The sequence below is a fragment of the Melanerpes formicivorus genome, unplaced genomic scaffold, assembly GCF_026170545.1.
Source record: "Melanerpes formicivorus ecotype bairdi unplaced genomic scaffold, bMelFor1.0.p_v2 SCAF_34, whole genome shotgun sequence".
NCBI classification, from domain to species: domain Eukaryota; kingdom Metazoa; phylum Chordata; class Aves; order Piciformes; family Picidae; genus Melanerpes; species Melanerpes formicivorus.
In genome coordinates this window covers 318,652-330,135 of record NW_027142386.1, presented here as the reverse complement: position 1 = coordinate 330,135, position 11,484 = coordinate 318,652, and the positions used below count along the sequence as shown (strand labels likewise).

General features: G+C 62.6%; 1 protein-coding gene and 1 non-coding gene across 2 annotated transcripts; one reads left to right on the top strand and one right to left on the bottom strand.

Moving 5' to 3' along the window:
• Nucleotides 1-203: 203 nt before the first annotated feature.
• On the top strand, nucleotides 204-10,851 carry R3HDM4 (R3H domain containing 4). The gene is made up of 8 exons (XM_068156253.1): nucleotides 204-366; nucleotides 4,561-4,715; nucleotides 4,841-4,959; nucleotides 6,052-6,175; nucleotides 6,598-6,683; nucleotides 8,284-8,369; nucleotides 8,744-8,799; nucleotides 9,509-10,851. Exons 1-8 carry the CDS (start codon nucleotides 323-325, stop codon nucleotides 9,610-9,612), a joined length of 774 nt encoding a protein of 257 aa, XP_068012354.1. The 5' UTR covers nucleotides 204-322; the 3' UTR covers nucleotides 9,613-10,851.
• A 295-nt stretch (nucleotides 10,852-11,146) lies between these two features.
• On the bottom strand, nucleotides 11,147-11,253 carry LOC137450372 (U6 spliceosomal RNA). Its single transcript, XR_010989576.1, has one exon. It is a non-coding gene; the product is annotated as a U6 spliceosomal RNA (small nuclear RNA).
• Nucleotides 11,254-11,484: the final 231 nt, after the last annotated feature.

The window sequence follows — 11,484 nt, the reverse complement described above, 5'->3', positions numbered from 1 at the left end:
GCCGCGGGGCCGGCCGGGAGCGCATCTACAGCGCCGCCTCGCGGCCAGGCGGGGGAGCGCCGCCGTGCAGGGTGCGGCGCCTGTAAGAGCTTCGCGGCGGCGGGGGCGGATTTAAAGGGGCCGCAGTCGTGGGGCTCTGGCGGCCGCTGAGCCCCGGTACTGCGAGGATCACCCCTCCGTGACCCCACCCTGCCCGCTCCCGCGGCACCCCGGGGCGGGACTCTCGGTCCTCCCGCCCATCTGACGCCACTTCCGGCGGGGCCGCCGAGGTCCCGGTGCCGCCGCTTGTCCCGGGCTGAACCGAGCCGAGCCGAGCCGGGCCATGGTGGTGCTGCGGGGTGGTGCGGGCCCCGAGGAGCCCTTCCCGTGAGTGCGGGTCCTGGGCGGGCTGTGGGGCGGCCGGGGCAGCGGGGCACTGCCCACGGGGCCCGGCGGCGGCTCCGGGCCTCTCCCCGCTCCCGCTGCCAGCACCCTGCGCTTCCTCCCCGCGGGCCGTGGGCGGGGGCTCCGTTTTTCGGGTGAGGACCCCCAGAGGCAGCGGGGGAGCGGCGGGAGGGGGCGGCTGCCCGGGGAGAGCTCCTGCCTCCGCGGTCTGGCGCAGGGAAGCAGCCGGAGGCGGCTGTCAGAGGCAGGAGGCCGTGATTAGGATAATGAGCTAATTAGTGTTTACCGCGCCGAAGGTCACCGGGGCTCCCTGAGGACACCGGGGCCGGGGACGCGATGTGCCGGGGGTGCCGCGCCGGGGTCCCTCGGGAGGTGCGGTCCCGGGGGGCGTCCCGGCTGGGGCAGGGGCTGCTGACCCTCGCCCCGCTGCCCCCAGCCTGGGCACCAGCGAGCCCGGAACGGGGCCGCCTAGAGCCGTGGGACGGGACCCGGCGAGCCCGCGGGGCTCGGTCCCGTGTGGCAGGCAGCAGGGGCTTGGCTCTGTCGGTGCCGTATGCCGCCGGTGAAACGGTGACTAACGGGAACCGGGACCAGGGGGCTTCCCATTTCATGTCTGGAAACGAGAAGCGAAGGAGAAGCCACCAAACCTTCTGCCCTGGAGCTGGTGTTCTGTGCCCGGGGGGTCAGTGTTTGGTCTGGACCCTGCTCCCTCGGGCTGACCGTGCCGGTGACCAGCACTGCAGCTGCTGATAAGGGACTCAAAGTGGAGCTCGTCCCAGACACCTGCTTGCCCCTGGCTGGGTGCCCAACACTCTACAGCCTGGCACAGGCCTAAGGTCACTGTCACCTGTGAGCCTCCCGGCTTGGAATGGAGTCCCACAGGCAGAGGTGGCAGTGCCAAACAGCAGACGTGGCAGTGCAGGGACTGGGGGCAAGGTGCCAGGCCCTGGCATGGCTGCAAATGGCTCCAGCAGCTTTGGGAGGGAGAGGAGGGCACGGGGCAGTGACTTGTCCTGCTGCCAAGGAGCTGGGGCCGGGAGGGCTGGGGGGTCCCTGGTGACACCTCATAGAATCGTGGCATGGTTTGGGTTGGAAGGGACCTTCAAGATCAGCCAGTCCCAGCCCCCCCTGCCATGGGCAGGGACACCTCCCACCAGCCCAGGCTGCTCAAGTTCCCATCCAGCCTCCAGGCAGGAGGCAGCCACAGCCTCCCTGGGCAGCCTGTGCCAGTGTCTCCCCACCCTCACCCTCAAGAATTTCTTCCTCATCTCCAGTCTCAGTCTCTGCCAGCTCAAAGCTTTCATCCTGTCACTCCCAGCCCTTGTCACAAGTCCCTCCCCAGCTCTCCTGGAGCTCCTTCAGGTCCTGGCAGGCTGCTCTGAGGTCTCCCTGGGAGCCTCCTCTTCTCCAGGCTGAACAGCCTCACCTCTCCCAGCCTGTCCCCACCGGGGAGGTTCTCCAACCCTCTGCTCCTCTCTGTGGCTGGTTTATTTTTGCGAGGGCTTTTTTTAAGGTCTGTTTTTCACCCCTCCAGTGGAGGCTGGAGGCCAAGCCCTGCTCATTGTCCTGCTGCCCTGAGCCCAGCCTCCCCTGCCTGGGAAAGCAGGGTCAGTGTTTGCTGTGCTTTGCCCTGGGCTGCTCTTGAAGGGCTCCTTCCGTGGCACAGCCACCCCAGGTCAGGCCGGTGAGCCGTGACGGCTCCAGGTAGTGCCAGGCTCGCAGCTGCCACTCTTTGTGCCCTCAGAGCCCCAGGCTGGGGCCAGCTGTAAGGTGACTCCTTCTATTTTTATTTATTTATTTCTTTTCAAACCACCTTTGTATCAAAACTTGATCCTCCAGCCCCTGGGCACTCTCTCTTGGTGGCTTGGGTTACAGCTTCCCTGCCCAGGCAGTTCGTCGTCACCCAGGGTGCTGCATCCCTTTCCTTTCTCCCAGGCCACCCCTTTCTCTCCAGCTGGAAGGAAGAGAGGTTGGGGTTTTCCCCTCCCCCTGGCTCAGCAGCACAGGGAGGAGGTGGGGGAACAAAACAGAAATCAAGGTTTTGGTGTGGGTTGGAGCTGGCTGCCTTCCCAGCCAGCAGGCCACAATCAGGCGTGCTGAGGAGGCCTGTGCCAGCACCTGGCTGTGGTGCCAGATCTCCTTGGAGCACCCCCAGGGTGCTGCTGAAAGGGAGGGGACACACTGGGGACTCCTTGATAGTGAGGAGGACAAGGAGCAGCCTTTCTTCACCCTGGCACAGGTTGCCCAGGGGAGGTGGTGGAAGCCTCATCCCTGGAGGTGTTTGCAGCCAGGCTGGATGTGGCTGTGAGCAACCTGCTGCGGTGTGAGGTGTCCCTGCCCCTGGCAGGGGGGTTGGAGCTGGCTGAGCTTTGAGCTCCCTTCCAACCCTAACAATTCAATGATTCTGCTGCCCTTTGCAGCCCTGCCCAGGGTTTGGGGGTGGTGGTGGTGGTGGTTTGTTTTGGTGGTGTTGGTTTTTCTCCCCCACCTCCTGCTGCCCTACTGGAAAGCCACAACAAACCAGAGGGGAAGCTGTGAGGAGGCAGAGACCTCAGCAAGTGGGCAAAGAATGAGCATGGAGATAGTGAAACTTCCCCTCCTTGGTGAACTTTGAAACCAGAGTGGTTGCATTAAGTGGTTTAATGTTCACACCAAATTGTTTTATGGTCATTCCTCAACTGTGTCTGTGTCTGGGTCACAGCCTGGCCAGAGAATCAGGGGAGGGTAGGTAGGGGTTGGAAGGGACCTCCAGAGACAGAGTCCAACCCCTCCTCCCCTGCTAAAGCAGCATGGCACACAGGAATGCATCCAGATGGGTTCTTGAAAGCCTGCAGAGAAGGAGACTCCACAACCTCTCTGGGCAGCCTGCTCCAGGCCTCCAGCAGCCTCACACCAAAGAAGTTTCACCTCATGCTGAGATGGAACCTCCTGGGTTCCAGTTTGTAGCCATGGCCTCTTGTCCTGTCACAGGGCACCTCTAACAAGAGGCTGGGTCCTTCTTGCCCCCCACCCTCCAGACATGAAGAAGATCTCCTCTCAGGCTTCACTTCTCCAGCCCCAGGTCTTTCCCCATCACACAGCTGATTCAGTCTCTTCATCATCCTCCTGGCCTCCACTGCACCCTCTCCAGTACATCCCTGCCTCTCCTGAGCTGAGGAGCCCAGAACTGGACACAACTACAAACACTCCATCTGTGGTCTCAGCAGGGCAGAGCAGAGGGAGAGGAGAACCTCCCTTGGCCTGCTGGCCACACTCTTCTTCATGGACCCCAGAAGCCCATCGAGTTCTTATTAACAGAGCCAGGCACCCATGGGTGCATCCAGGAGGGGCTGTAGCTTTGTGGCAGGGACAAGGTCCAGTTGCTGGCAGCCTCCTTGGGTTGAGGGTTGAATTTCTCCCCAGGGATCATAGAATTGTTAGGGCTGGATGGGACCTCAAGGCTCAGCCAGCTCCAAGCCCCCTGCCATGGGCAGGGACACCTCACACTACAGCAGGTTGCTCACAGCCACATCCAGCCTGGCTGCAAACACCTCCAGGGATGAGGCTTCCACCACCTCCCTGGGCAACCTGTGCCAGGCTCTCACCACCCTCATGGGGAAGAACTTCTTCCAACATCCAATCTGAACCTCCTCACTTCTACTTTTGCTCCATTCCCCCAGTCCTATCACCCCCTCACACCCTCAGAAGTCCCTTCCCAGCTTTCCTGTGGCCCCCTTCAGATACTGGAAGACCACAATAAGGATGAATGCCTTTGTTTAGCCTTGAGTGCTGCTGGGGTTGCTCACCCACCCCCCACCCCCACCACATGTGGCTGCTTTAAACCCCCAAACCACCCCTGGAGGTGTTTGCAGCCAGGCTGGATGTGGCTGTGAGCAACCTGCTGTGGTGTGAGGTGTCCCTGCCCGTGGCAGGGGGGTTGGAGCTGGCTGAGCCTTGAAGTCCCTTCCCAGCCTAACAATTCTGTGATTGTAAATCCCCTGAGCACCCCATGGTGCCATGAGGCTGTTAGCCATGACCAGAGGGGTCCAGGGCCCTGTGCAGGAGGAGCCTCTTGCACTTAACACCGATGCTCTCCCCTCTGGCATGGGCTGTGCCCGCTCAGCTCCCTCTCCTCACACTGCTGTGGCCCCAGGGATCTTGGGTGGGCTCAAACCCCTCTGCCATGCATCCCTGCAGGAGGATTGAGGACTGCCTGCCCCCTCTGGAGGACTCCCCAGCCAAGAGGTTCTCCCCCTCCAAGAGGAAGCAGTACTACATCAACAAGGCCGTCCGCAACTCCGACCTCATCCCCCGCGCCAAGGGCCGCAAGAGCCTGCAGAGGCTGGAGAACAGTAAGGGCCTGGGGCAGGCTCTGAGTGTGGGTGGCCAAGCAGGGGGGTGCTGGGGGGGTGTGCAGGGTCTCTCCAAGGGTGCTGCCTGCCCTCTCAGGGCCTTTGCTCTCTCTCCCCACCCCCAGCTCGCTACCTGATGACGCTGCTGGAGCGAGACGAGTGTGGGAGCGAGGAGGGGGAGCTCACCCACTCTGCCACCCCCAGCATCTTCACTGAGGCCTGCAGCAACGAGACCTACGTGGAGGTAGGTTCAGGAGGGGCCCTGGGCATGGCACCAGTGGTGCTGGCAGTACCTGGTGTCTGTGCCTTCTTCCTCTGAGCTGAGCTGAGCTCTCTGCCTCCCCAGCCTGAGCTCCTGTGGCCTGGCTCCTGCTTCGTGTCGCAGTCACAGAGCCACAGAATCCTTTTGCTTGGAAGAGATCTGTAAGATCATCAGGCCCCAGCACTGCCAGGTCTCCACCAAACCACATCCCTCAGCACTTTGAAACCCTTCCAGGGGTGGGGACTCCACCACTGCCCTGGGCAGCCCCTTCCAGGCCCTGACAGCCCTTTTGGGGAAGAAATCATTCCTCCTGTCCAACCTAAACCTCCCCCGGTGCAGCTTGAGGCTGTTTCTTCTTGTCCTCTTGCCTGGCTGGAATCTCTACATCCAGTTCCCAGCTGCTGCTGGATGTGCCAGGGAGGGGGAATCAGATCTCAGGACTCCTGGTCCTGCAGCCCCTGGGGTTGGGCATCCCCTTCCCCTTGCTCAAACCCTGCATTGCTTCAGCCTGCCCAGCTGATGTTGCAAGGCCAGGCTGTAACTGGGCACTTTGAAACTGGGCTTCCCTCCTGTCTGGTGCTCAGGGCTGTGGTCACAGAGCAACCTGCACCATCTGGGGTGCTCTGGGCTCTGCTGGGCTCTTCCCTTGCTCCTTCAGGCCAGCCTGGTGAGCTGGGTTGGGGGTGGATTGCATGGCTGGGCTGTTGTGTCAGCGCTTGGGCTCCCAGTCACCACCTGGGTGTGCTGGCTCCCAGGGGGAAATCCACAGCTCCTCCTCCCAAAGTGGTTGTTACAGTCAGGAGCTGGAGAGACAGGGAGAAAGGTCATCCATCACTGCTGGAGCTCCTGTCCACCACACTCTGTCCCTGTGCAGCTGTGGAGCTCTGCCCAGCCCCTGCCTTGCCCTCTCTAACCTGCTGCTCCTGTTTTGCATGGGCTGCCCCTAGGGATGGGTGGCTGAGGAGGAGGAGGAGGAGGCTCTCAGGGTGTCAGGAGGGGCTCTGAGGGTGGCCATGCACCACTGGCTGCTCCCCAGACAGCTCTGCAGTGGGGCCTGGTGGCTTCTCTTGGCAGATCTGGAATGACTTCATGAACCGGTCCGGGGAAGAGCAGGAGCGAGTCCTGCTCTACCTGGAGGAGGAAGCCAGGAAGAAGCACAGGAGGAAGCTGCCTGTCAAGAATGAAGAGAAGTGGAAAGGTGCTGGGAGGGGACACTGGGTGGGGATGGCTTCTCCCTTCCCTCCCTTGCCTGCTCTTTGGGCAGGGCACTGTTCCCCAAGGGCCACATCCTGCTGCGGGCACTGCCCGGCCCTGCTGGGGCTGGGGGGTGTCTGAGCTCACCCCACCCCCTGGGTGCTGCAGGGAGGGTCTGTGGGAGCTGGGAGTGGGGGGTGGTGGGCACAGCAGCCATCCCCCCATGCACACCCCCAAGTCTCTGCACCCTCCTTGGCTTGGGGAGGTTGTTGCTGCTCTGGGGCTGACTCTGTGCAGGTCCAGGAGCGAAGGAGGTGGCCAGCTGGGGTCATCCTCCGGGGTGGTTGTGGGGGAGAGCAGGTGCCAGAGCTGCCCTGTGGGTGCTGGAGACGTGAGCCCTGTGTGAGAGCCTTCTCCCTGCTGCAGGGCTCCCTGCCTACACGCCCCAGGAGTGCTTCCAGCGCATCAGCCGCCGCCTGCGCGCCACCCTCAAGCGGGGTCGGATCCCCATGGTGAGCTGGGGGCTGCTGGGGGGGGCTGGGGCAGGCAGGGCTCCAGCTGCCAGCACCCCACAGGCAGCTTTGGCCAGTGCCTCTTCCTGGGAGCCATCCTCTGACTTGGCATCTGGGCACTCAGCCAGGCAGGTGCCAAATTTCAGAGGAGCTCCTGGGGAATGTGCTCCTGGGGAATGTGCTCCTGCCTTCCTCCTGCCCCCCTCCTGCCTTCCTCCTGTTTTCCCTCCTGCTTTCCTCCTGTTTTCCCTCCTGCCCCCCTCCTCTTTTCCCTCCTGCCCCCCTCCTCTTTTCCCTCCTGCCCCCCTCCTCTTTTCCCTCCTGCCCCCCTCCTCTTTTCCCTCCTGCCCCCCTCCTCTTTTCCCTCCTGCCCCCCTCCTCTTTTCCCTCCTGCCCCCCTCCTCTTTTCCTCCTGCCCCCCTCCTCTTTTCCCTCCTGCCCCCCTCCTCTTTTCCCTCCTGCCCCCCTCCTCTTTTCCTCCTGCCTCCCTCCTCTTTTCCTCCTGCCTCCCTCCTCTTTTCCTCCTGCCTCCCTCCTCTTTTCCTCCTGCCTCCCTCCTCTTTTCCTCCTGCCTCCCTCCTGTTCTCCCTCTCCCCTCCTGTTCTCCCTCTCCCCTCCTGTTCCCCCTCTCCCCTCCTGTTCCCCCTCTCCCCTCCTGTTCCCCCTCTCCCCTCCTGTTCCCCTTCCCTCTCCCCTCCCTCTCCCCTCCCTCTGCCCTGTGGGCTGTGCAGTGGTGGCTGGCAGGGAGCAGACCCTCAGCTCCCGGGGCAGATGGCTTCCCCTGGCTCAGCTCAGATTGTTCTGGCTGTCACAGAGCGTTTTCTGTGTGGTGGTTTCCAGCCTCCCCTGGCTGAGCAGCAGGTGACTGGGGAGAGCTCAGTGTGTTTGCCCACGGGGGGCAGCAGTGGAGCCTTTGGGGTCTTCAGGGTGGTCCCCACCAGGCTGTTGGGAAAGCCTCACATTAATTCTGGGGGTGGGGTACCAAGGGTGTAAGCTGCTGGGCAGGCAGCTAAGCCTGGATGGAGAGGGACACATGGCCTCATGCTGCCCAGCCCTGGGTGCTGAGCTGCCCTGTGCCATGCTGCCTGCCCAGACACTCACTCTCCCAGGCCCTGGGGTGTCTGCCTCCCTGCTCTCTCTCCTCAGTGTGCTGTTTTCCTGCTCTGTTTGTTTCCCTCACTCTAATTGAAGCAGCCTGGGCTCCTCCTGCCTGCTGGCTTCCGCTCAGTTGGTTCTCAGATGAGACTTGCTTCTGCTGCCTGCCTCTGGGGTCAGGGTGCTTGGGAGAGCTGCATCACTTTGCCTGTTGGGAGGGGAGGAAGGAGAGGGGAGGCAGAGGCTCTGCTGGCTGCTGCCATGCTGGGTGTGGGGGTGATGCCAGTCCTGGGCACACAGAGTTGACAGGCACCAGATTATTCCCAGCCTTGGGGGCTGCAGAGGGCAGCTGCCTCCTTTCCTTGTGCCTTCCTGCTGTCTGCATCCAGATGATTTGCCAGGGAGCTGCTGGTGGTGACTGCTCAGGAGTCAGAGGCCCCCATGGTGCTGGGGCTGTGCCCACTGGTGCCCTCCCCTCCCTGACAGCCTCTGCCTCTCCTTGCAGGGCACACTGGAGGGGCTGGAGGAGGAGCTGCTGGCCTTCTTCTCTGTCACCCCTCACTCAGTCTACACTGCACTGATGGACAACAGGTATGTGCCCCACCCCCGGGCTCTGGGGGTGTCACTGCACCCCACAGAGCACAGCCTGGGGTGCTGAGGTTCCCAGCCAGGCACCCAGGTTGCTCCATCTGGGTTTCCCCTCTCCCCCACAGCTGCCCCAAGCACTGCAGGGTATCTAGCAGTGCTGAGACCTCTGGTCCTTCCCTCAGCTGGGCACTGGTTGCCAGCTGGGGGCATTCACCTGGCCCTTGCAGAGCCCCCAGGGGAGGGCTGTGCCCGGGGATACCTGCAGAGGGGCTTGGGGCACTTTGTGCTGCCTGCCTCTGATCCGTGGGGGGTGAAGTGAGGGCAGGGAGGTGCTGCTCTGGGCCATCAGCTCTAACCCTGTCCCTCCCCTCCCCCAGCTTCGAGCGGCTGCTGCTCCACGCTCTCTGCCAGTACATGGACCTCGTCTCTGCCAGTAAGAGCCCCACCTCTGCTGCTTGGGCTTGGGGGTTGGTTTTGGTTTTCCCTTCCCTTCACCACTATCTCTCCTCTCCAGCTCAGCCTCTTCCTCCCTTCTTCCTCCCGGCCCCACCTTGTGCTGCAGCTCACAGATAACTCCCCCCTCGCCCTCCTCCGCTGCCCAGTGCTCCCTGAGGAGCCTTGACTGCAGCCAAGCTTCCCAGCACTGGGGCTGGGGTGGGCAGCAGGGGTGAAGCCCAGCAGGCAGGGTCGTGACCAGGCTCTGCCCTGCCTGGGGAAGTCTCATTCACAACGTTTTCTCCTCTTGGCTCTGGGTTCCTGGCCCAAAGCGTGAGGCTGCTCCTCCCAGGGCTCCCTCTGCCCTGGCTGTGCCCACGCCCTGCCCCTGGGTTTCCTTCAAAGGGTCTGGTTGCCAGGGCAGGGGAGGAGAAGCCCCAGGCTCAGTCCCCGCGGAGGAGTCTTTGCTGCTGAGCGTTTCATTAGCAGCTGCTTGTGCAGAACAGCAGGAGGGCACTAATGACGCCAAGTGGAGCCCGTGCGAGGTGCCAGCAGGGCTGCAGGGAGGAGGCTGGGGGCTGGGGGGGTGGGCAGCTGCCTTTTCTGCCCAGCACAGGGAGGAGGGGAAGCGGCTGAGCAGCGTTCGGGATCCGTGGGGGGCGGCGACAGGGATGTGCTGAGTGCTGAGTGCTGCCTCTCCCCCCCAGGCTCAGACATCGAAGGGAAACGTCAAATGAAAGTCAGCAACAAGCACCACGTCTTCCTGCCCCCCGAGCTCCTGCTCTCAGACTACCTGGGCCAGATGAGCTGATACCCTCCCGGGGGACGCCCTGCCCCTCGCTTGGTGCGCTGAAGGCTTCCTTCATCTTCCTCCGTCTGCTCCTGGCTGCTCTCAGCCCTGCCGTCCTGCCTCTCCCCTTTGCCCAAGCCGGGTGCAGTGCAGAGCCCTCTTTGGTGGGGGGCTCATCCTTTCCCCCTTCTCCAAGAGCAGCTGCTCGATGGTGCAGAGCTCGGGGGGGTGGGGGGGAGGCCGGCAGGGGGCTGTGCCGTGCTCCCCTCGGGCTGCTGGGGCTGGCAGCAGCCGGTGTGTCCCTGCCAGCTATCTCCGTGCCCCAGGCAGGAGGCGTGGGCCATGGCTGGTGCCTCTCCACCCTGTTCCCCGAGCTGCCAGCGCTGCTTCCTGGCCCGGAGCCGCTCTCCCGGGACTGTGTTTGTTGGGTTGGGTTTTTTTCTGTGTGTGTGTCTGTTTGTCTATTTATAGCCCAGGTGCTTTTAAAAAACCTCCCGGGGCTGGGGCCGAGCCCACCCCCGGCGCTGACGCCGGCGATTTTGGGTGGGTTTGGTCGAGATTTTTCTGCGGTGAAACAGCTCCCGGCGGCTGCTGAGCAAACGCTGAGCGAGCGGAAGAGCCTCGGGGCTGTCGCATTCCCAGGTGCTCAGCCAGCGCCCACAGCCCTGTGCCCGCCCGGGGGGGCGTTCCGGGGTGGGAGGCGGAGGGGGAAGGATCAGTCCCTCCCTGCCAGCCCCTTCCGTGAGCCCTGGTGCGGCGTGGGGAGGTCCTGGCTGCTGTGGCGTTTTGGCAGTGCCCCGTCCCCCGCCCGGCGCTCCGTGGGCTGATTTTAAGTGTACTATAGCCTGTTTTTAACTCTGTGTGTGTGTATTTACGTGTGTGTGCGCGTGTGTGTGTTGGGGGGGTGCAGCTCGGCCCGTGGGGGCCCTGCTGCTTGCCCATGGCTGCCCTTGGTGGGTGTCTCTGTGTCCCAAAGGGCTGCTCGCAGGAGACTCTGTGGGTGGGGGCCCTCCTCTGGCCTGGCCTCTGACTCTGCTGGGGACCACCAGAGGTGTTGGACCCCCACCCTCACCCAGGACTGCCTTGTGGCAGCCCCCCCCCAGCACCTGCTGGGGGTCTCTGCTGGGTGCTCTGGCTTTGAAGACACCAACTGCCATTAACCAAGGGGGGCCCCCAGGGAGCCCTCAGCACGCCCTTGTGCCTCATGTGCTTGTGTGACTGGGGTGGTGTTGGGGAACAATAAACCACAGTGCTCCCCACTCTGCCTGTGTCTGTGCGTGGTGTTTGGGCACTGGTGGGGCAGGGAGGGTCAGACAGGGTGGTAGTCGGGATGGTCCCCAAACTATGGCACGCATCCCAGCTCTGTGCCTCACCTTGCGCAGGTCCCACACAACCCTTCTGCAGGGGCTGACCCTGATCACATCGGGGGTCTGGGCAGCCGCAGCCCCTCCACGGCCGGCGTCTCGGGGTACCGCCGGCAGGAAGGTGTTGGAGGGGGGTGGGAAGTAATAATAAGACTGCCGTAGAGGGTTGTATGGCGATGGGTGAGGGGGCAAAAAATATGGAACGCTTCACGAATTTGCGTGTCATCCTTGCGCAGGGGCCATGCTAATCTTCTCTGTATCGTTCCAATTTTAGTATATGTGCTGCCGAAGCGAGCACGAATCCTACTGCCCCCTCAGCGTTATTTAACCACCCAGAATACAAAAACTGTTCAGAGAGGGTGATTCTTTCTTTAGTTGTGGATAAATGTATCTAGAATCCTCCCCTCAGCATGTCTCGTGCTTCTTCCCAGTTCTTTTCTGCTTCTATGCTATTTCAAATTCTTCCTTTATATTTGCCGTTTTCACTCAGTGGAATTCTGGGTAGAATCCATGCAAATTAAGGCCGTTG

What these genes read in the sequence shown, in the direction of transcription:
- R3HDM4 (XM_068156253.1), top strand. Translation starts at nt 323, where the DNA reads ATGGTGGTGCTGCGGGGTGGTGCGGGCCCCGAGGAGCCCTTCCC. An exon ending in GGCCCCGAGGAGCCCTTCCC is followed by an intron (nt 367 to 4,560) that starts GTGAGTGCGGGT and finishes GCATCCCTGCAG; the next exon opens with GAGGATTGAGGACTGCCTGC. An exon ending in AGCGGGGTCGGATCCCCATG is followed by an intron (nt 6,684 to 8,283) that starts GTGAGCTGGGGG and finishes CTCTCCTTGCAG; the next exon opens with GGCACACTGGAGGGGCTGGA.